Raw genomic sequence first — 24,973 nt, forward strand, 5'->3', positions numbered from 1 at the left:
GTGAAAATATGAGATTAGCTAACTCAGAAAATGAAACAGCATCAGTTTATACAATAACTTTGCTGATTATTAGTAAGACTACTAGCTCATTTTCTTGCCATAATCACCCATACAACAGATTCTTTGCTGCTTGGTCAATGAGCATACAGTTCTCATTAAAAAAAAAAAAAAAAAAAAAAAAAAAAAAAGCCAGATGTTTCTTTTCTACACATAAACGAAATTTATAGATTGTAAAGGAGAAAGATAACTTCATGAGGGTCCAGTGAATTAGAAATACAGAGATAACAAGATCAAGCCATTTGATAAAACTATTTCTGAGCTCCAAGTAAAATTTGTACTTTACACAATGGACGTAAAGACAAAAATGCTAAAAGTGAAGTGAGTACTGATACTCCCACATGTAATAACATAAAACCCCACTGAACTATTTAACAAAAAGTAAATTAAAACACTCTGTGGATTCTTTTTTGAATTAGGAAACTTAAGTGCTTAGCACATTTTAAGTAATCATTAAAAGGAGATGTAGGCACATACTCCTACCAATTATTATGTCAGCAGCTAGCCATGATTCTCCAAAAATATATCAAAGCACAAAAAATATGGAAAAATGAGTCTGATTAACAGGAAATTAAAGCTTTTTCATTTACTTACTAGAAAGAAGTGATTTACAACAATTAACTCAGGAAAAAGAATGTAAATAAAATTAAACCTTTAAAAAGTTAAATAAATAGGCTTACATCTGAGCTATAAACAATTTCTAAGCCTATGGCCAGCCACTGATGATTCCCTCTCATTGATGGAAGAAGTAACTCTGTGTGATTTTATAGAACAACTCGTCTCATTATGCAGACTCACACACACACACACTCTATTGTTTTGTTTTACATTATTAGTTCAGCACAACAAAAAGGCAGAGCTACTAATCTTAAACGCTAGCAAATCTGAAGCTGACTTTGAAACACTGAACTATTTCAGTTTTTTATATTGGTCCAAAGATAACCATTTTGGTTACGAGGAAATTAAAGCATTCTGGTTAATTTTGATGCAAAGGCTGTTGCAACATTAATTGCAGACAATGAAATAAAAGCAGTCTGTAGTTTGCTATTGTTTTCAGAGCTGTCTGAAGTAAATTAAATGCTTAGCATTTAAACTGTCCAACAACTAAAAGAGTAAAACTCCAAGTGACTTCTAGACTAAAGAAAGCCATTCAGCACAAGACCAGAGTAATTTAAATCAATTTTCATACTTTCAGCCATTTGTTGTAAAAGGTCCAGTACCAGGAGACTCAACACCAATAAGATTATAAATGAATGGAGATCAAAGAAAAGAAATTGTTTAGCTCACTCCCATATGTCATAGTGACCCTTCACAACTCTTTCCTCCTTAACCATTCCACGGGTCTGTTACTGAGCAAACCCAGCTCCCTCTGCTTCATCAATAACGCTGGCTTCGGCTCACTATTCCTTCAGCTCGGCCAATGGCCACCTTTGTTCTCTCTTGCACATGTACATGCAGTTTCTTCCATGAAACAGTCTCTTCATCCTCAGCCTACAGTGTCACAGTACAGTTTCAGAGAAAAACCAGTACAAATCCTCAAGCCCAGCTGCTAGTCAGAAGAGCATTCAGGCTAATTTCTACCCATTACATACAAATTCACCATTCAAAAAAGAAGGAAACTATTAACAGCCCGTGGACCAACATGCAAGTTCTCCTACAGAGCCTTTTCTCATTTGCTGCACAAAATATAAGACAGGTAGTGTACTACTTCTTTAGCCTGCTCAATTCAATGCTTGGACTCATCATTAAATCCAGCTAAAACTTGAACACAATACAGAAGTACTGACTTCAGGGCTCTCACTAAGATCTCTTCATGCATTACAAATATTACTTTGCAATGGCTCTATGAAATTGTGTGGTTTGATCAGTCTCAACAAAACGCACAGGATTCTGGAACACAAGAAAAAAAGCCAAAATATTTTTCCAGAGGAGCCTTATTCTAGGCGCCCAATTGAAATATCACAGCCCAGAGAGCACTTACTATTTTATAGCACCCAATACATTTAGGGCAAAGCTCAAACCAAACAACTGTTAACAGCTAGGAGTATTTGGTGGTTCTGCAAAACAAAATCCAGATGTGTCATGTTTGTCACCCAGTAAATGAGAAACATGCAATAAGGAGACATTTGCAAAAAGTCCCATTTCAGATCAATCCTCCCAGATCTGATGGAATCACTTCAGCCTTCGCTGGGCTGCAAAGCAGGAGCTTGCATCACACCTACACTTCAACTCCCTTGTTCATTAGCTCTTTACTTGCAACAATTTTTCAAAATAGGGGAGACTTTGATTCAATCTCTGTGCCTGGCTGCCTGCGCTCCCTAAAGAGTACCTGAACTACCAGCTTTGAGATGATAATTTGGAAACTGGGAAAATTCTGTGTTTCTCATATTGACACCATTTTCAGTTGTCTGCCCTCTGCTCCCCAAGCCCTTCTCTTCCCTCTCCTTCCTCATCTCCCGTGTTTGTGTTTTCATACTCCTGCTCCATCCTAATCTCTCCCCCTGTCCTTGAAATATCTTCCTGTCACCCTGCCTGAGGGATCATAGACACCACAGGAACATTTCTGTTTGAGCTCCACTGTCTTGTCTCTGAACAGCTTCACATTACCAGAAGAATCAACTGCAAAGTCCCACTCAGTTCTGCTACTTCTGGATGGAGGGTGCTGCACCGCTGTGAAAGAGTGACTTAAAACAGGGGGGGGGGCAGGGGTGTTTGGTTTTGGGGTGTGTGTATAGGGGTGTGTGTGTTTTGTTTCTTTTCCAAAAGTAAACCTACTTCTCCTGGTGTAAATATAGCCTTAAACCCATGATTTCTTTCAGGACGTAGCCTATGTCCTGAAAGGAGGGTGTAGTGAGGTGGGTATCAGTCTCTTCTCCCAAGTAACAAGTGATGGGAGAAGAGGAAATGGCTTCAAGTTGTTCATAAGGTGGTTTAGATTGGATATTAAGAAAAATTTCTTCCCCAAAAGGGTGGTCAAGCATTGGAACAGGCTGTCTGGGGTGATTGAGTCACCATCCCTGGAAGTATTTAAAAGACATGCAGATGTGGTGCTTAGGGACAGGGTTTAGTGGTGGACTTGGCAATGCAAGGTCAACAGTTGGACTTGATGAACTTAAAGGTCTTTTCCAATCCAAACAATCCTATGATTCAACCTCTTATTACCTGCTTGAGAAGTGCTCTAGCACATTGTAGGTGCACTTGGGGGGTGGGGGAGGTGCACAGTGGAAGTAGCAGTAGTGTGCCTGTAGCATCACTACAGAGATGACTACCTCCATGACACATTCCTCTTACATAATGAGCTGCTGAGCTTCTTGACAAAATAAGTTATTGAAGTAAATTCACATTTTTAAGTGATTCATGTTTAAGTAGGTTTGATATTTAAGTGTCAAGGACAGAAACATGAGGCCACAGCTAATAAAAGAAACAGCTGTAATGATCTGGAATTATATTACTGCACAGACTTCATTAAACTGAAGTTAAAGCGCATCAGAACTTTTATTACTTCTCAAGAGCTTCAGATTCATCAACAGCAGTAAATCAAAGGCAACATTTTGGGAATATCTGATTCAGCGGCCATGCTATAATTCAGTTTTCTCTAACTTTCAAGTTCTTGGTATCTTTTTCAACAGGCCAAGATCTATGGCAAATTTTTCCATCATCTGGAATCACCATTATAATCTGTCCTTAGTGTTATGTATTTACTGTGTGCTTTGACTGAGTTTGCTAGGTGATGCTGGAGTGCAACACATCAAGGAACACAAGGAAATACAACCGTTTTCCTAAAATAAGAGGGACTGAGGTTTAATTATTTACACTGAGTATTTCCATAAAATACAGCACAGACTGTGCATCTTTCAGAAAGACAGTTCATCCTGTGAACAGTTCTGTGAGCAGTTCATTGATAGCTATAGCATGTAACATGAGCAGAAAGCAGCACAGTCTATAGTCAGGGTCAACATCAACTCAAAAATTAATTTCCACCATTGGGGAAGTTTTTCAAATAGTGACCCTTTCCCTCGTACTTTAAAAGCAGAGGCTTAATTATTTACTGAGTTGGGCCCTGAAAATGTATGCATTTTTATGTTTATTCTTGTCTACTTGAAAGTAGTATATTAGTATAGTAGTAAGAAATTAAACAAGTGAGAAATTTGAATTAAGAAAGATGCCAGTTACATTGATTTTTAGAAACAGAAATGACGTTTTGAATTATTACTGAAGTACTTGTAGCATACACTACTGAAGTTATGCATAATCTCTGTTAACTTGAGTGAAGTTCTCAGTTCTTTCTTACTTCTCAATTCCTTCAGATATGAGGAATCATTACTACAGGTAAGACTCCAGTGTGATCATTAGGCATATCAGTACACCGTAGCAAAGGCATCAATGGTACTTTACTGTAAATGAGAGCTCATCCCTTGATGAAAGAGGGTAAAATACTCAGAAAACACAAGGCCTGAGAAGACATCCAATTAAAGAAAAACACTCTGCATTCTGAAAAGAGCATATGTATTTAAGAAATCCATGTGCTGTGCAGGGATAGTTTTACTCTACATAAGGCTGCATAAAACCACCACCTTCCTACTCACTTCATCTGTTCCTTGTACATTTTCAGAATTTTATCTACTTACTTTAGCATCAAATTTGGATTTTTTATTATAAACACTATGGAAAATTTGGGGCCTCTCTCTTCTCAACTGTACATGCACACAAACAGATACCAAAGACAACTTTATTCAGGCTCTACTCTGTTCTTAATACAAGCTTGAATTAAGTAAATTAAGCTTGAATATCACTTAGTGGTACCACTGCCACCAGGTTCCCAGCTCTTGCTTTAGCACAGAAATTTGCCTTCACTTGAAGCATATAAAAAGCCCTATCAGAAGGCACATCTGATGGAAAGAAAGCACATATTTTTGTGTGTTTTGTGGATTTGTACACCTAAGTGCAAAGACCAATTCCCACCCACAACCGAGTGAGCAGGCTGAATCACCATATGGTCATGCAAGTTCACCAGCATGTGGGACCTGAAAAGAGCCCTTACTTTCAAGTTGCCCTGTGATGAATTTGGTAGTTCAATTGTTTGAAACCAGAAAACAGCCTTTCAGATGAACGAGGAATTGCCTGTATTACCATCCCAAAATAACTCTACCTGACCTTTGTCTCAGAAGCAGTGCAACTAGTAACGGATCAAAGCAAGCTTTGTAGCCTCTATCTAACTATGGCCACTTGGCTTTGTAAATTAAACAATGTTTGTTCTCTACATTTAAAATCTAGTATGGGATTTCCTCCATGTCTTCTGAAAGACAAAACCTTTTTTTCTAATATTATACATATTGTTATGCACAACTGTAACCATTTCTACACCTAGCCCCAATGTTCAAGTACTGATCTTTCAGCTCTGCATCCTGGCTCTTGACTGTTTTGAGCTACGGAAATAGGCAGGAAAAGAGATCCATTATCTTTTGAGGAAGGCAACACCCGATGCTGTGTGCTGGATCTGGGGGTAGAAGCTAGGCTAGCCATGGCTGCTCTCTTCTCAGAGGCAAGGCTTTCCTTCTTGTGTTCTCACTCTGAAGCACTTACTCTACCGTATCTCTACACCTGGCATTTCCAGAAGACTGAAGTTTAGCCACACCCTAGGCTGGAGATGAAATCATGCCAAACAGTCTAAGGTCCATAGCCACTGGGCACTATACGCAGCCAGCAGCAGATTTTTTTGTATTTCCTTGCTTAACCTTCCTTTCATCTTTTGGTGAAGAAAATACTCAGTCTTGGAGATCTGATTCTATTCTCATCAGGCTGGACGGACCAAGTCCTGGAAGCACACTGTGTGTTTGGTACGCAGGAAGACTGTGGCTGCTGAGCTCCCTTAAACACAGATGAGATGATGTAGATTTTAATAAGGGACATCTAATGAATACATGCAGTGACACTTTTCATAGGCTTGTAACAGACTTGGATGGGTCTGCACAAACACGAAGAGAAATTAACGCCCTGCCCTTGAGATCCATCTTCAAGCTAGCTTTCAAGGCTCCGAACCACAGCACCAAGTGGCAGCTATTTTTAAAAGTTGCCTATTCTTTAAACCTATTAATTTTTATCCCACTCTTGGAAAAACCTGAGCTGTTGCTAAGCCTTCCCAGAAATTGTCAGCCTGAAAAAAAAGAGCAAGCATGGAAAACTTTGTCTCTAATGATTGCAGTCCAGCAAAAATGTAACCTCCTTAAAGTACTGGAGTAGTACAAAGCACTCAGGCTTTTTGGGTTTTGCTGCTGCCTTTTTTTTTTTTTTTTTTTTTTAGTCTGTCAGCATTCTGCCGTTTCTGTTACCAGCAGTTCATACTAGTTTAGTGGCTTATTATGGGACAGTCAGCAAATACCAGTAATAAGATCCTGTAAGGAAGCACATCTCAAACTGGTGTTTAGCCCCCTTTCTAGCCTATTGTCTAAGTGTGCAAATTATTAACTGTATAAAACTCTGCACAAATAATCTCAAATGCTGCTTGAGAATCCAAGAGGAAGTTGTGTCCAGCAACTCAGATACTAGTTGCCTTTTGCAGATTAGGCACTGATACTGAAGAAATGTCTAAACCACTAACTGCCAGAGATGGACAGCTATGCTTCCCTATTTCTTACAGTCTCTCCTTGAATACATGCTCCTGTTGGAAAGAGGATAGCAGGCCAGAGGGACCTCATTTCACAATGAGCTCCAAAAGCACAAGTGGTCTTTGTGGTCTGTATGCCTAAGAGGGGTCTCAGACATCACTGGAAAGAGGAACTAAACATCCAAAAGAAGCAGGGAAAAAGCAAACAACCAAGAAAATACCCTATGCTTGAAAAATGGGAAAAGCAGGAATGAAAAATGGAAAGAAACTATTCTTATAATCTAAAACCTGGTGAAAGAGAGTAAGGGAGGAGAAGGTGTCCACACTTTTAATTTCTGAAAGACCACCCGTGAGTAAGGTCCTTTTGTAAGGCAGTATTTTTAAGAAATCTGTATAAAAGCCACGCAACTACTGCATTATTTCTGTGTCACCTTACTCTTTAGAAAACAGTAGAACTGTGAAAGCGATCTACCTTGGAGAGCAGCAGGAAAATTCAACCTTTTGACAATGACATGCTGACACCATTTCAGGCCAAAGGCTACAACTCCCTGAACTTTTCTCATCTCTTTCTCTGGTTGGCCACATACTGTTGCATTGTCTGCTCCCTGTTTCGCCCCAGTGCTGTTCAGGATCTGCCCAAAGCGGGTCCCTGGGGCTGGCTGAGGGCAGGGACTGGACATGCCTCCTGCATCATAGCTGTATGCGGTGACTGGCAGCCTGGCCTTGCCTCCCAGCTCTCAGGCAAAGGGACTCTGATGACCTTTCTCCATCTCTGCCTGAGCCCCATCCATTAAGCACAGCTTTTATGAGCTTCTCCCATTTTGGTACTAGTAGTTCAGGGCTCTCCTGAGTGGCTTGTGCCACTCTCATTATTCATGTCTCCTTCAGAAAAGTCTGCTTGGCTCAAGCTGTAGGAGGCTTTTCTATGAAAATTAAATTTTACGCTTGAGCCCTGATTCAGTCAGTAGAGATGGAATTTATATAACCTCAAGTTTGAAGTGACTCTGTACCATGTAACTTTGCTGTCCTAAACTAGCTTTCCTAGCCCTTTAACTTCAATCCAAATGTCCCTCACAGCACTCCACCATACTGTCATCTTCGCCAAACTGTACCACAGCAGTTTAGTGGCTGTTATGTGCAGATCATGAGCTTTTAAAGATTACTTTTAAGATTTTCTTACTATGGTCCAGCTTCAGATCATCCACAGAATGTCTTCAGGTATTAAATCCAATTTCTGTCTGACTTGGACACAAATTAATTTTAAGTGACAGTTCATCAGGGACGTATTATATAATTTAATTACAGCCCCCCTTCCCTACGTGACTATTTCCACCCAATCAGTGGTTTAGAAATATGTTTTTCTTCATTTGAAAATTATGCTTTTGGTCATGTCCGAGAGTTACTGGCAAACACCATTTATTACATCTTAACACAAAAACACTTCTTCGCCAGTTGTCTCTCCTCTTAGATGTTTAAGTTGGAAAAATGTTTTTGAAGTGTTACATCAGTGCTGCAGTGCATGTCACTATTTAGCCAGCTGAGCTAGAAGTACACAGCTATTTCACTAGCCATATTCCTAGAACACAATTCAGCATCACTGTTTATCCAGTGGAATGCTTCATTAAGCTCCCCCATTTCCAGCAGCTTCCAACTCCCTCCCCTCAGAGTTTACTTGCAGGGCTGCACTATAAATCAAGTCAGTGAAATGTTTCATGTCAAACCCAAAATCTCACAACATACTGCTTATTTATTACATGTTCATATTCAAACCACTTACTGATACAGGTCATCCATGCTAGAAAGCTTCCCTGCCACAAGTGTGATGTTAGTGGAGGGCAGCATAGAACTGAAATGCCAAAATTTAGAACCGGGAGATAGAGCTATACCCTTAATTATTTGTTCCTTGTCCCTTCTTCCTTGCTTTATTTTATTGCTTCCATTTTGGTGTAAATACTTAATAAAAAAAAAAAAAAAAAAAAGCTGTCATCCTATCCCCCTCCCCCAGCCAAAAACACTCCATGTGGAGCAAGTGCCAAGCTGAGCAGATGCAGCACTACAGACATTCTGCCGAAAAGGTATCAAACAGTGAGCTCCTACTAGGAATATTACCTACTAGGTACTGGATAATACCTCTAGGTCCCAAAGGTAACTCTAGCTTCTAGTCCTGTGAGCATCATGCATCTTCTTTGTTAACATTGTGCCAAAGGTTTGTGGGTGAAATTTATTTAAATATACACTGCACTAAAGGGTATTTTACCAGCTATATAAATTTATAAAAATAAATAAAAAGTTACAACTGATAAAATGGTCTGTTACCCAGTTTCATTTTAGGTCACATACCAGTGCTGGGAGTGTTTGTTAAAAAAACCAAACAAAACGCCCAAACAAAAACCACCCACCCAATTTTTTTCCTTCCTCCCTTTTCCTCCTCCAGACTTTATTTTGAAGATGGTGGGCTAGGTTTTGATTTCATTTATTCTACTCTAAATCAAGATTTCACAGACTTGTCTGCAAGATACTAAACAGGTGATTAAGATGTGAATTCAGAGTACTTTATCTTTTCTGGATCTCCCTGTGGTCACTCCTAGAGAGCAGCACAGCATGTTTTTGTGTCAGCTCACTGCCAAAGTTAAGCAAAACACACTGTGTTTGGCATGTGTTAAGAGTTCCTGCAAAGAGATCCACAACCCGCTGCAGTGTAATACATTACCTAAGTCAGAGATGAATTTGTAGAGACCAGCCCCTCCCCACTGTACATCTCTGACATAAAACACCACTTCTGAACCTAGCACTTGTCAGATGCAAATTCCAGCTGAGCCTTGTTTAGAAACCTCCCCCCTAGCCTAGATTACACTAGACCCTGTGAAAAAATTCTGTATGTAAGACACACGGATATTGCAATAGCTTAAAGTAAGGTCCGTGAACCTAAAGCCTGCAGGCTGCTTATAGTGACAGCTTCACTTCACATGGACCACAAAAGACTTTCCTCATACTGGCATGCAGAAGCATGCTTGCTGAGAAAGATGCCGAAGTGGCCAGTATCACTGTCAGCAATTACAAAGCCTTCCCACCTATGCTGTAAAAATAATGTGGCCCACAGTAATGCTGAAGGGGAAATATCATAGTACAGTCCTCACAGCAACAACAGTCTGCAGAGTACAGAGACTCCGGGTCTATTGTGGAAGCCCCACAAAAACTACCAACAAGCATCAATATTAGCAACCTCATTGTCTTGACTTCTTTTCTTCCCTCTCTGCACATGTTGCTGCTTTGTCCTTTCTCCCCCCCTTGCTATCTCTAACTCCTTCTCTCTGTCTTCCCTTCTGCCCTAATACACCATTATTATAGCTACGTGATCCATTCAAAAAGGATCAAAAAGGATCCATATAAAAAGATGCACCGAGGCTGGGCCCTCACACTGTTAAACTGATGAGCACAAGAAGTTGGAATTAGCTTTTTCATAAATGGAGGCAGTTCTCACAGTACAACACCAATCTTCAAGAACTTTTCCATTACATATCAGAGATGCACCTTCTTTACTGGCCAGATGTTCAATCAAAACTAATTTTCTTTCAAGCAAAGATACTACTCCTCACCGAGTGATGTCAGTGCCACTTCAAACATTTCAAATTTTAGACTTTTTTGGTATCTAATGACTTAAGTGTAAGAATTTTGAAACAGAAGTGGGTAGATGGTTTTGCCCACGTTTTCATATTCAAACCAATTTAGTATTTCTTTTCCTTCTTTAAAGGCAAGTGAACATTAAGGAGTACAGTGCTTCATAGATCATCTCTCTGCACTGTTTTTCAGGGTGTATCTGTTTGGTTTTTTATGTGCTTTAGCTATGAAAAAACATTACGGAAAGTAGGATTCATCTCATCTAACTTTAAAGACTTGTAAAAGTAGTATCTACAGCATGGGAGCTAGGCTCCCTTCGTAGTCCCTGAAAAGAAAAAGCCACAAGGCAAGATTCATCCACAGTATTTTAGATGCTTCCCTAGGATGAGATGAATTCAGAACTCTGAAAGCATTGGCTCCACTGTGCAGTACAGATACCTGCATTCGTTCAGACCCCTGTCCCCTTCAATACGTAGTTTTTGCTGTCTACTTACAACCTGTCCACTTAAAAGTCAAGGTTTTTGAAGCAAGGACTGTCTTTTCCTCATATACACATGCAACAAACAGGACAACAGTATCATGACTGCATGACTGTGGCCTTTATATGCTGCCATTGTATGAAACATCAGTAACAGAAGCAATGCTAATACCTTAAACAAATTAGTACTTACAGTCCATGGAAAACCAATGGTTTAAATAAGAACTATACTGGAAGCCTAGCTTGAGCAAAAAAAAAAAAAATAACAACTTCACAGCCATTGCATGCAGCATAACTTTGAAAGGCCAGATATGGTGAACAATCAAAAAGACAGCTTTGTCCAGCTTACAAAGTCTCTCCTTGTTGTGGTTATGGACTGTGATCTGTTACAGCAGCAATAAATTTTATTCATGGCTTTCAGCTTTTACAAAGAAGGTGAAAGAGACACAACTATCTTCTTGTCTCCAGTCCTTAATTAAGGAAAAAAAAAAAAAAAAAAAAAGAAAGAAGAAAAAAAAAAAGAAGAAAAAAAAAAAAGAAGCCTTTTACAGAGGTGGGGACAAACTGAGTTCATCTGTAGCCTGCAAAGGCTTCTGATCCCCCATTTCTCGAGGCAGGGCTCTACTGCCTTTCCAGGTGACCCCCTCTTTCCCAAGCTACTCTTTGCTTCAGAATTTGCAATGGAAGAGAGCCTTCTCACAGTCATGCCATATATCAAATATTGCAGGCAAAACTTGGCTGTTTGGATGTTCTTACTAGGATCCTTCACAAACTATATATACCCCTTGATCTCAGCCATTACAGCTATGGGCTGGGCAATACCATGAGGAAAAAAGGGAGATTCACCTAAATACAAGCTTTGGGGCAAGAAGGCTTCCTCTGGGAACTAGATGCAGGTGGCTTTATAGTGAAGATGATTACGGAACTTCTTCAAGCCATCAGAGGCGGAAAGTAAAGTAAAACAGTGCAAGTCAGACTGCTGCACTTGTGTATAAAGAAGTGCAGCTCTCAAGACTAACCTGAAATTTGTAACATACTATTACATTTCTTCAGACCACCAGGCATTGAAAGCTTCAAAACCACTTGATACTCTTGCTCACTAAATAAAAGAAATAATTAATCAAATTATGTACACCTCAACCCTGATTGCACCACCTACCCTTTCTTCTGTACAAAACTACCGATGCGCTGCACACAAGTCTCTTCAGCATGCAGAATTCTCACCTAAATATGACATTATTTCACCTGTATTCAGACAGACCTTTCTTATCAATCTAACGGCAATATTTTCAAAAGAGTATTACATTCTTTTGCAGGCCTCCTCTAATTCAATAAAACCTTCTCAAGTAAAACCAATCAAATGGGTGATTTATGTAGTTGTATATGTACATCTTACTAAGTTTAATCAGTGACTAGGCTACATGTAAAAGCCAAATTTACACAGAAGGGTTTCCTTTCACAAATGAGTAAATGCTGAAAACATATTTTCCAAGATAAACTTGCAAAGAACAAAAAAGGGGGGAGGGGGAATAGCAAAGTAAGGTAATTACCTATCTCCCTTTGGTTTTCTTTTTTGTACTGTCTTCCCTTTGGGTCGTCTTTCACTCCCTAAACAGGGGCTCCCACCAGGGCCTGTTACCCGTATTGATTCAAGGCCTTTGGAAGATTTCTTAAAAGTAAATTCCACTGGTTCTCCTTCTTTTAGGCTTCTAAATCCTTCCATGTAAAGCTTGCTCTGTAAACAGGAAAAATACTCTTGGTTACCATTGCCTTAAAAACAATATTTACATTCATAATCAACAGAACAAATTATCCTGTCTACTATCCTACAATACACACAAGTTGAACAACAGTTTCCTCTAGGTAGCTACAGCAGACGCTACTACAAATTATATTCCTTGACACACTGAAAACACTAAATAAGTAACAAGAACCTATTTTCAGTATCAGCAAAACTGAAATAATGTTTTCCTTTTCTGTGATGAATGCTATAGACCTAAGCAGCAGAGAAAATGCTGTATTCTTAAAACCACTAACAGGCATTTTTAACAAAATGGAAGAAGAATGAATGTTCACTTCAGAGATAATTCATTTATGATCAAAATTATCATAACCTGTATTCCTTATATCTGGGACATGGCTCTGCTGCTCTGAAAATGGATCAAAGATACCATGAGCACAAAAGGCAGGAGGAAGGCACCCTGAACAGTCCACTGAAACAGGCAATTTAAATATCCCTAGTGAGCTGCTAAAATTTCTGGTCACTACCCCCAAAATCTTATCTAGTTCGCATGATTCAGGTATGGGTTTGTATTTTCATTCACAGAAAAGGAAACTATTACCATCAGGGCAAGTGAAATAAATACTAATAAATCTGTTGATATTACACTGTAACAGCAAATCTTGGACAAGCTGAGCTCAACAGGAGCTCACCATGGATTTTGATGCAATGAAAATTTTCATCTCAATTCCTAATAAATTATATATAATAGTAAAGTCTACATCCCAGGACAAATCTGATGAATCAAACTCTTAAAATGATCAAGTTAGGTGAGACAAGGGTGGGGGGGAATAAAATGATAGGCACTGGTTGCACTAAATGTTTATTTAGAAATTACACATTACATCAATGAGATCAGTTGGACTCAGAGAATATTAAAAAAATCCATCAATTTCCAAACACTTGTAGTTTCTGCAAGACAGTTATGAAACATGTTTTCTTCCTTTGCTCATGAAACTCTTCATAGCAGAGAGAAAAATCTATCCCGACTGACTCTTAGTCAGCTCTGCAGCACTCACTTGGCTGAACCATGGAGTCAAGAAGGGAGTCTTCACTGCAGGGGGCATCCCACTCAGCCACGTCAAAAAGAGCCGACTGACACAACGAAATCACACCTACTACTCAACAAGTATAATTAGGGAATGCATTCAAATCATACAGCAATCCCTGACGTGGGCTGCCTGTAGTCATGTTATAGGAATGGGAGGTCTGCATCACCAAGACACTAGTTTAGCAGAGCACAAAACGGACACCTATAGAATTCATAGTTCACACACCAAGAGGGACCTGGTCTCTTCACAAAGATGCACAGAGAACAGGACAGGAGGCAACAGGGCTGAGCTGCTTTAGGGGAAACTCCATCCAGACATGAGGAGAAGATGCTTACTAAAAGAAGAATTAAACAGAGAAGCCTAGAGAAGTAGTCCAGTTCCCTCTGAAGACTCGGCTTAACTAACAAGGCACTGAATAACACAATCCAAGGCCCTACTTTCAGCAAAAGGCTGGAGCAGACGATCTCAAGAGGTCCCTTCCAATCTAGACTTTTCTGTGATTTATGCATCTCAATCCAGAGCTAAATCACATCCAGTGAGACTAGAAAACAGGATTCCGGTGCCTGGTTCTGCAGAAGTTACCTCAGGAGACCTGTGTCACTTAACTTCTCCCTGTCTTTCTAAAGAAGGACACCACTGCAAAGTCCATTTCCCACAGCACTAATAAAATTAGTTAAAAATTACAAGGTAATCAGAAATATTTATTTTAATGAAACCATGTGAAAGTACATGCACCTTTGCTTCCAAAAATCCCCAAGTGTTGGACCCAGCTGAGTTCTCAGAGTCTACCCAGCAGCAACCATTCATAGCAGAAGATACTGCCAATGCCAGTCTGGCTGAGGGACTCAGTTGTTTATAATTTTTCCAGCAGCCAAAAGTAAGCAACACCACAGCTCCACTGGTTGGGACAAAGGCTGTTTTTGCTTATCCAGTTATGCAGCTCTAGTAAACATGGCTTTTCCACCAAATGTAACAGCGTGAAGCATTAAGACAAATAGTTGACTTTCTGGGTGAGAGGTTGAGCACTATTTAAATGAGAGAAGAAATACAAAATATCTGTTCCCTGAACCATAAGCTTGGCTGTATTTTGAAATGAAAATATAAAGTATGGAAAAATAAATACGCAAATCTTCTCATTAATACAACTGGAAGCCAGTAATTCTATATAAACCAATGAAACAGAACACCCAGGAAGGCAGTATTATTTAAAGCAAGCCCTCCACCTTGAAAAGTCTGTATAGCAATAAGGGGATTGTTGTCACCATGAAGAAACATCCAAGTTCAGAATATGCCAAAAGAAGACATCACCACTCATCAACTGAAACAACAGATTCTGCCTGTGGAGTGAATCCATCCCTGGGTCCATCCACACCCCTTCAGTCTTCAGCAGCCACCGGGGAGACCCTTGTTAAAAGGAAAGAATGTGTTTTGTCCCAAACTAAAACATACTGTTAAATGTTCCAAAACTAGACAATCATGACAACACAGACGGGTACTGATCACAAGGGGAACCTCAAGCAGGTAAACGTAAGCCTGTATTTCTCAGTAATGCTGAACATGGCATGGATGCTTTTGTCTTTTTGTTTAATTACAACTTAATGAACATATAAGTTAAGTCTCAGCAAGACTTACACATTTTTCCTTTCTGAGTTGCACTGTTATAAAACAAATGCCAAAAGGTTGACATCTGATATGCACATAACATTATGTCTTCTACTTTACTTCAAAAGAAGTACTTCTTTAAACTGCAATCTAAACCAGGGCTTTGTTAGTACTCTAAAATGTTTGTATTCTTCTTATTTCATTTTTGCAACAGAACTTTTATTTCCAAAGAAAGCACTATATTTACAACAGAGATTTAACAATATATTTAAAAGCCAAAGTAATGGAACAATTATACTTTCATAAATCCTATGTTATACAACTGTACATTCTTTTGATGTTTGTTTTTTTCGAAGCACTTTTAACAACAGAAAATGTTGAAAAAAAACCACTCCGACTTACTTGCACAGTACTCTCCTTGAATACACCTCAACAGCTTTTCAATGTTATAGATGGATTTGGTGCTGTCTGACTTACTGTGTAAGTGTTTATTATACTACTATGCTGTCAGCCAGCTCACGGTGAGATTCTCTCAGGGTGTAATAACAATTCAAAGCCATTGTGAAAAAATGTCATTTGGAAACTAGAAAAACAAATCGAAAACCTGAATCCCTCTTAACTTGTCTGAAGGGTTGGACAAAAAATGCCTATAAAGTTGATATTTTAATGTTGAAAGACCTAGCTCACTATTTTCCTCATATTACTTAAACAAATAAAACCCACACAATTAAAAGCAGCCAGAGTTTCAAATCAGTGAACCATTTCTAGAGCTCTGAATGGGGTGTATGGGCACACCGCCAGTGAACAAAGGGAAAAACTTAAAAGCAACATGCTTTTCCTCCTCTCTTTCAGCTGTCACAGACTTTGCTGTTATTTTTACCAGCAGTCAATACAGTGATTTCAGACTAGAGCTTTTTTCTTTTTTAGCTTGACAGGGCCATTTCTGTGGGTTTTTTTATAGGTATCCTATTATTTCTTGGTATTTTAGCCTATGATTTAAAGTCTCACACACCTCTGTCACAAGTAACAGCTTGGTCCAAAATGCTGGCAATTTCATAAGAGTTTTAGCAACAATAAAAAATAGTAAGAGTGGAAAAATCCATGATCACAAGTTCTTGGAAAGCATTTCCTTCTACAAAACAAAAATCAAAACATAACAAATATAAATTATTAGCAAGATGTTTCCAAATAAAAATACCATTTCCTGGGCAGTGTCAGGGATTGCTTACAACTCTCACCAGGCTCTACAAAAGAAAGGAAGTTTGGAATTAAGGCTCATTACAGGGGCCTGATCGCCTCTAATACGTGTGCATTACTTTTATTGACAGTGTGGGGAAGGAAGGGAGAACAGGGCCCTCCCCAAGCACCTCCTCACAACAATTCTGCCATTTCTTATCAGGGCTGTGAACAACTGCCGTCGCAGGCATTAATTTATTGGGGGGGGGGGAGTGGGGGTGGTGGTGTGGATTTACTCTGTGGCATTCTGCTTAGATCATTTATTTTCTGTATCTCTCATTTCTGCCCCTTTTTATCTAGTGATTGATTGACTGCTCGGTACAATGACCAGATGCCAGCAGTATGCCAGGTTTCCCAAAGTAAGAAACAGTTTTCCCTCCAAAATTATCTACAATTAAATCCAGACATGAAGGAAAGCATATCCTGAAGCCCAACTGCACTGAAGATCTTAAGAAAGTCTCTCCACAGCAACCCCATGTAGTTCCGTCAAGAGCCAGCAACCTTGAGTAAAGCTGGAGTACAGAGTAAGAGCACACAGAAGCAAAACAATTTACACTGGATCTATACTAGTGCTCTTATCTGCATTAGGTCAAAACAAGAATTTAACTGTTGTACACTGCAAATGTTAGGGGAAGTGCTGCAAAATACTATCAGTTGCCTGATTCAAGTCCTGCTGCAAGGACTTTTGCTATCCACCAAACGTTCATTTTAGGAGGTTTGTGAAGATCATGTATTTCTTGCAAAGCAGAATGCCAAAACAAACAAAATATCCACCACACTGAACAACAGCCCCTCCAAGAGCAACGCGTAGTTCTGCTGCGCTAACACAGAATTCAAAGGCTGGGCACCCACAAGCCAACTAGTCTGTTCCTCCTGCTGACCTCAAGGGCTTTTTCCTGCTCCCATGGGCTTATCTTGCACCAAATCTGGCACCTCTCTGTCCTCCCCATAAACCAATTTAACTCACTAATCTGACAGGAAATAAACTCAGTTTACGGGGGGTGGGGTGCAGGGCGTGGATAATAGGAAGAGGAAACAGAGATAGATTTTTGTTTTTCTGGTGATCAACATCTGTTCACAGAAAGGTTCAACAAGTTCCTGGGCACACACAGTGGAAATGGTAACTTTTGAGATGAGAATATTTTCCTGAATATTTTATGTGAAAAGAAAAATCTACAATATTGCAAATATTTTTTAAGCTCACCATAATACAAATCAACTCTACTTTAAAAATAAAGCTATAAATGACTTTATGTCTCAAAGATTTGCACTTCAGCTCTTGGGCAATGATGAGCCACATTGCCTACTGTAAAGTTACTTGCAATAGCTCACCATATCTAATAAAAATATACATGTAGTGTAAGACCCAGTATGTAGGCACTCGTACACTGCAACTTTACATCCTTATTTACTTAGAATTTGTCTTGAATTTCCACCTCAACCATACTCATGTGCATAACGTTGTTTCTATTCATCATCCTGTTGCTGTCCCCATACTGTTGCTCTTCTGAGAAGCGTGCAAAGATATCCATTCAGCTTTTGAACAAAAGGCACTAATTCAAAACCAGCTTCCCTATACAACAAAAGGATGTCTTCTTTCTCAATTTACTTACAGATTTAAAGAAACTTTTACTAACTGCTTTAACTCTCAAGAACTTTAAATAAATTCTAAGTCAGCTTAATACTTTCTGTTCTTGTTCCACCACAACTTCCAAGAAGTGATTTCCTTTGATCATCTACTCCTCCTTCTTTCCCCATTACCTTTACTCTACCAGTCCCCCTCCCAGGAGAAGGTTCTCTGCTAGAAGGATTAAGTAACTTCCCAAAATTCTTCTTTTCCTTTACTTGGGACTGAAGTTGAACCTTTTCCCCATTTAAGCCTCCAGTACTTCAGCTCACTTATTTTCACTAACTAGTTCTCCTAATTTAACAAATGTTCACTTTTTATCATCCCATTAAACTTAAATCACATGAACCTAGTTCATGCTTTGTCTTCATTTTTTAAACAAACAGGTTTTCTTTAAGGTCAGCAACTCCTTCCAAGTCCAAAATAACACAACTTCTATTCTGAATTACTCTTTTGCTAAGAAAACTATTGACTGTCATGTACAGAAATAATCACATCATTACAATATCATTTGCGCTTTAATATAGATCTGGTCCACTACATAGCCTACAATGTTACTATTCCTATAGTATTACCTTCTCATAATATTGCTATTCCAGTGTCTGTATATAAATCCTAAGCTAGAGGTCTACAACACATCTTTCACAGTTCCTTCCCAAAGTGATTCTGACCAAACAGATTCTACTGTATCCATGCTACTGTTTGTTTCTTTGTATGGTGCCACTTCATGACACTTACTAATTTTCTGCATAACTTTCAGTGTTTGTGCTCAGGCCACGAATGCTATTTGGCCATGTTTCTGCTGCCTCTGTATCTAGTTACACATTCAGCACCAGCTGTTCTAGTTTTGTATACTAATGAAAAGAACCTGGATAATAAACATCTCATTTGGTTTTCTTCCTTGACCTCACCCTCTTTTCTCACTATAGTATGTATTTTTGCTGGTGTAGCACCTACACAACTAGTCTTCTACTAATAGCTTTCACCCTTTCTGTGCTCCTTAGCGTAGACCACTTGTGTTATTGCACGTGCAATTCTCATTTACCCAGTTTTCCTCCTTCTGTGCTTTAATACCAAGCGTGAAAATCAAGCCAGCCACTTCTCCCATTTCTTCATTAAGTATTTTCTCATCTGTCATGCCAGGAACAAGGTAAAAATTTTAGGATTCAGTTCAGTCAATTCAAAGGGACAGTTCCTCTTGCTCCACCTCAGTCTCACATTGACCCAGAAGAAAACAGTTCACCTCTTCTTGGTAATGTCATGTTTTTCTGCTATGTTTCTGCTTCTTGAAACAGTTCTATGCAGAGCCAAAAAACTCACCAGCACACCACAAAAGACAACACATGAGTGTGCAGCCATGGCAGGTAAGGCTGTCCTGTGCAGCACCTTGACAACTCAGCACTTACACAGCCTCAGTGATCTCCTGAAACCACACTATTAATTCCAGACAGTTTTATAATAGCCTCTGAAATCCACCCATTGAAAAGCACTTTCTCCTCTTTACAGTCTCTCAATAGTCGGACACCTCCAAGCTTCCTTCTGAGAAGTGCTCCCTCGCTGCCAGCTGACCACACTGCCTTTGGGAGCCCCACAGATCCCCCAGGATGGAGGGCCTTCCCTTCCTCCGCTTGCCACTGAGCTGTTCCACCCTCAGGCAAGTGCAGTCACCTCACAAGACTGAAACCACCTCATTTTCTGTTCCAAATACTCATCTGCAGAAACCTGAAGCCTCTCTCTAGAAAAATCAGGAACAAACTAACACGACCTTTTATGCAACCAATCAACAGGGCAGATTATCCTCTTTCTATTTTCACTGGGACCAGGCACTTTTTTCTCCATTTTTTCTTCTTTCATAAGACAAGGGTCTGATGTCCAGATGAACAGGCTCTTCAAGGCACCCTGATACTCTGTTCATTTTAGCGAAGCATCAAGTCCAAAACTTCCTGGCAGGGGTGAAAACTAACACAACTGTGGGCATCATGGTCCCTCTTCCCCAACAACATGCTGTACACTGAAAAATTCATGACAACAGTGAGCTACGTATTTTTGTAGTGTTCACCTAGGCAGAGTATTTTTCAAGCCTCCTTTCTGTTAAAAAACCCAGACCTTCAAGGCAAATGTCTAACCAGGCCACTCTTGAAGCTCATCTTCAACTACCTGAAGAAAGGAGGTGCCACACAGAGTCCTAGACCTTTTTTTCCCCGCACTTCCCACAAAAAAAGAACAAACAAGAAAAACATGTGGGCTACCAGAAAACCAATGAATGCCAACAAGTCTGGTTTTCTCAGTTTTTCCACAAGGGATATAAATACACTGAAACCTCCATGATGGATGTGACTGAGCTGTCTCCTGCCTGTCATTGCTCCTACAAGTTTAACGGTAAGGATAGAACACAGTATGGCTACAGTTCTAACAGATTTCAATGTAAATCATCCCATAAACACAGGTGAAAGTGCAAAAGCACAGGAAGGCGTAATGTACAACCCACACAGTTTGCTGCGTTTTTCAAATACCGAAAACGTAATCCAGTAGAAAGTACAGGCTCAATGGTAGAGTTATTACACCTAAAAATAAACCACAACTTCCTCCAGATTTACTACACCTTTCTGGAGTCGTTAACCACATTATCAGAAACAACTGCAGCACCTCTATTTTCCATGCCTGCCCTACGATGTCTATAAGCTTAGTTTCTGTGCTTCTCTGCACACCCTCCTGCTGCATGGTAATGACAATCCCCTATGCCAGGTGATGTTTTAGCTACGTAACGGTTTCCTATCCACCTCCCTTATCACCTCTTACCATCTCAAGAGACTGCATATAACCAAAAAGAAATTAGGCCCAGATTGTGCTCTGCTAATTTAAGTGTAGAATCAGAGAATCATAGAATCTTTAGGTTGAAAAAGACCTTTAAGATGTAGCAGAACCTCTCTCTGCACATGCACCTTTCCCTTCCCCTGCATGAAAGTGGCCTGAAAGAGAGTCATGTTTTCTTACTGCAGATGTTTAACATCATCTACAGGAGGCTGTCCATAACCTTTAAATTGGGTACCAGTAGCGAAAAACAGTACCAGGAAAATATTGAGAAAGTGGTACATCCACCTTTTTGCATCCCAACTTTACATGAGAAAAACTGAGCAGTTCACGTCTCGCCAGTAAACGAAAGAATGGCTAACGCTTTGGGCAACTCAGAAGCCACAGGCTGACACTGAAAAAAGGTGTTTCATACAAATGATTCAGCAAGTCAGCTGTACAGAGGGAGTCCTGAACCTGTTAAGGAAGTTCAGCTCACCCTATTCTCATGGCAAAATACATCCCAGTTATAGTGACCTGTCTCTTTCTTCCTGAAGTGTAGTGTGACAAGTAGCGACTAACAACTCTGCAGCCCAACAGGGAAACAGCGGGCTGGGGAGAGGGTAGGTGGGTTGCATTGGTAGATACAGGCTAATACATACTCAGGACAGAAAGGATCATCTTACTTGTGAGCAGTAAGTTGAGGTAGGACTGTGGGGTGGGAAAAATGGAGGTATGAGGGAGGATGGTGGTTGGACTGTGCTGGAACTCAACAATTTGACTTTCTCAAGGGGCAGGGGACAGGGTGGTGGAAGGGCTGGGCCATGCTGAAAGGTCAGAAGTCCTTCGAAAGCAGTGGGCTGGGACAATGGCCTGGCTGTCAATCCAAGCTAAAACTGATCTGTGGAAAAGTGGCTGACAGTTACAGTGGCTGTAGGTTCTCAAAGTTGCAGAAGAGCCAACTCCCCTTTCTTCCCAGGCTGCAAAGGCAGAGGAGTGGCTCAAGCCCTGGAATCAGAACAATGGTTTACAGCCCAGTCCTGACTTGGACTGTGCTAGCAGTCCACCACTACCACTACCTCCCTTTCCTTCTCCTTCTCTCCTGGTTGGACACAGCTACCTATAGGCTAGAGCCTGAAGAACTGACCTCATACCACCACCACCACAGAAACAGAGGCCACCAGCACAGTGCCACAACTGGAACCTCACAGGTCCCCACCTCAGGTGAGGTGCTTTCCAAAAACTACCATCAGCTGCACTAGTACAAGGCCCCTCCATGCTTCAATGACTTCTAATTCATTGACATCTAATTCAAGCAGAAGGAAGCAGTCTGCTTGAAATCCGCTAAGCTGGGGAGCAAGGGAGTAAGTGATGACGGATGGTATTTCAGTCAACTGGGAATAACTATGCCCTAAACAATCCCAAGATAAAACCCCATTATCTCGTAAACAGGAACCTTTCTTGAACTATTCTCAAGCTTTTGGGCAAATTTTTTACTTTTATGGTACAGGTGTCCTTGATTCCCACCAAGGACTCATGTTGCACTGTGCAAGGTCCTGCACAAATGACACAAGGCACGGTTTCTCAACAGGCAAGGCACCAATGCTGCTAAATCATTTGGAGCTCAGAACCTACATTTACTATTTATTTTTTAATTCAATTTATTGAAATGCCAACATGCAAGTTAAACACAGAAATAAAATAGAATATTTGTTTACTAAAAACAAAGTCACCATGCACACAAAAATAAGACAAGAACATCTGACAAAACTGGTGGGGTTCAAATGTCATTGCTCATAAAGCAAAGAAGATAAATAGGCCTAAATTTTTATTGGGGCTGGTTTATTTTTAAGTTTTTGTTATTTTTACATTATATATACTGTAAAACCAAAACACTACTTCTTTACTATAAAAGCAAAAATTAGAAACATTTATACTGTATTAACAATTCCTGAATTATGATTCAAGTTCTCTAGTATTTCTATGCTTCATTAATCTTCCTTAGCTATTCTTGTACAGCAGATTATGCATTTACTAATTTTTCAATTTTTTAAATCTAATGTTAGACAATCTAATATCTCATCAGTTATACCAACTTAAAATTGTAGTCAGCTGTATCTTAATTAGACACAATTTTACCAGAATTACAAATATTGATTAGATACTCCGATATTTGAATGAATTAACACTTCTGTCTTGAAGGAAGAATGAGCACAAAGTTATACTTAAAACATTTGTCACTTTTTTTTTTGGAGGGAGGGAGTGGCAGATCATTTAAATGACAGTTAAGGTACTAGAGACTAGTAATAAATCTTTAACACGGTCTGGACATAACAGGAAATGAATGGGTGACTTAAAATTAAATTATTTTTTTAGAAATACTCAGCAGTAGAAGACAGCAGTGTTCATGATTCAAAAAGTAACCTGAACTTGGCAGCACCTTTAAATTATTATTTGGGAGAGTATTTAATTTGTAACTTTACTATGAACTAGTTCTCAAAATAGCCGCATTTTAAAAGCTGACAGAAATGGTTGGTCCGGAGCCACTTCTGTTACCAAAGCATAAAGCTATATTCTGTTACAAAGGACACACCCAATCTTTCAGTGAAACACGTCTGAATTTACAGTGATACAAATGAGAGAACAGCATTTAAGGCAAAACCCTTCTAAAGTAAATGGAAGGCAGATTTTTATGGAAGTAACAAAACATTTTAACTATAAAGCAAACTACTCAAATTTATTAGCACAGGTATTGGGGCAGCAGTCAGAAATACCTGGATAACTATAGTAATAAGATACTATTTTAACAGTATAGTTATGATTGCATTTATTGAAGAAGTAATTGTGAAACTGGCGTATCATGCACACAACTGCATTAATCAAACGACAGTAACATTGGCTTCTGCTCGGATTACACAATGCAAGGCTACTTAAATATCATTTAAGACTCTGATATTGAATCTGTCATTTTTATGCCCTAATTTTAGCATGCTCTGCCAAAGAATGTCAATGTTTTCTGAGGCCTCCTGAAAGAGGGTCAGACCAGCAGCAGCAGGAAGACACAAAGGGGTTCCTTAAGGACAAGTCCTTCTTCTTAGAATCTGCTGACACAGCTCCCATCAGCACTCATGGGGGAGAGCAGACCCAAAAATAACAGCCTGTTAACTCTGAATTTGTTTGCTTTTGTGGGTTGGTTACACCTCAGACATGCCAGACACATCTCATTATGAAACGTAAGCAGGTGACTAGTTCTGATGCAGTTATATAAGGCAAACATTCCAAGGAGAAATCCTTCCCAGTACACATTGATGGTTTAGCTGCATCACCCAGTAATACCCCTTCAACATCACGATTTAAGCTGTAGACTCTGCCCTGTCCTTTCAATACTAAAAGCACACTGTTTCACAGGGCACCAGCAGCACGCATGGCATGCCCAGGTTCTCACTGCCTGTCGCTGACAAAGGGAGCACAAACAATGAGTATCTTCTCTTCCAAATACCTTTCCAGGTCAAGGTAGAGTAATACCAGCAATGCTGGCTTTGCAGTAGTTACATTTTCTTAACTTCTGAGAAGTTTATTTCTATTGTGCCCACGCGCAGTAAGATAAAACCAGTCCTCTAAAAAATTTTATTCCTCTCAGTTCTGGCCAAAGGCTTTTCCTCCTCACAACATTACACTCCATATGGGAGAAAAAACAGAACTGTATAAAAATGGAAGTCTTTTCACTAAAACATACTTATGTTTCCACTCAGACTTTTTCCTGCATTAATGCAATGGTTTGATCTCACGGACTGCCGAACATCAGTGAAAGCTGCCAACCCTCCCCACACCAACAGCTCTGTACCCCCAAAAACCTGAAAGCCATAATAAACAAAATACAGCCTGAAATCTCTCCTTTAGAGGCCCAATAAAAAGTTGCCTGCTCCCTAAGCTGTTTGCTTTTAATACCAGAAGTAAACAAACTCCAGGCTCTGTTTTTATTGGACTGTTTGAAAGAGAAAGCTCCAAAGGCTAAAACCAGAGGTAAATCGTATACTATGATTCAAGAAACACAGCTGAGTTGTGGGAAACAATACATTCTGTGTATTAGTTCTTTATTTAGACTCCTTTCAGTGACATATCTTATGAC

General features: G+C 39.7%; 1 protein-coding gene across 4 annotated transcripts in view; it reads right to left on the bottom strand.

Annotated features, from left to right (window-relative positions):
• Positions 1-24,973, bottom strand: part of LIN28B (lin-28 homolog B) — a 104,934-nt gene that overhangs the window by 32,924 nt on the left and 47,037 nt on the right. For all 4 annotated transcript variants that reach the window (XM_056344318.1, XM_056344316.1, XM_056344319.1 and 1 more), the window contains one exon: positions 12,308-12,492. In XM_056344318.1, the coding sequence (XP_056200293.1) occupies positions 12,308-12,492 (185 nt within the window). The remainder of the gene's footprint in view (positions 1-12,307; positions 12,493-24,973) is intronic.

Source organism: Falco biarmicus, chromosome 6, assembly GCF_023638135.1.
Source record: "Falco biarmicus isolate bFalBia1 chromosome 6, bFalBia1.pri, whole genome shotgun sequence".
Lineage (NCBI taxonomy): Eukaryota > Metazoa > Chordata > Aves > Falconiformes > Falconidae > Falco > Falco biarmicus.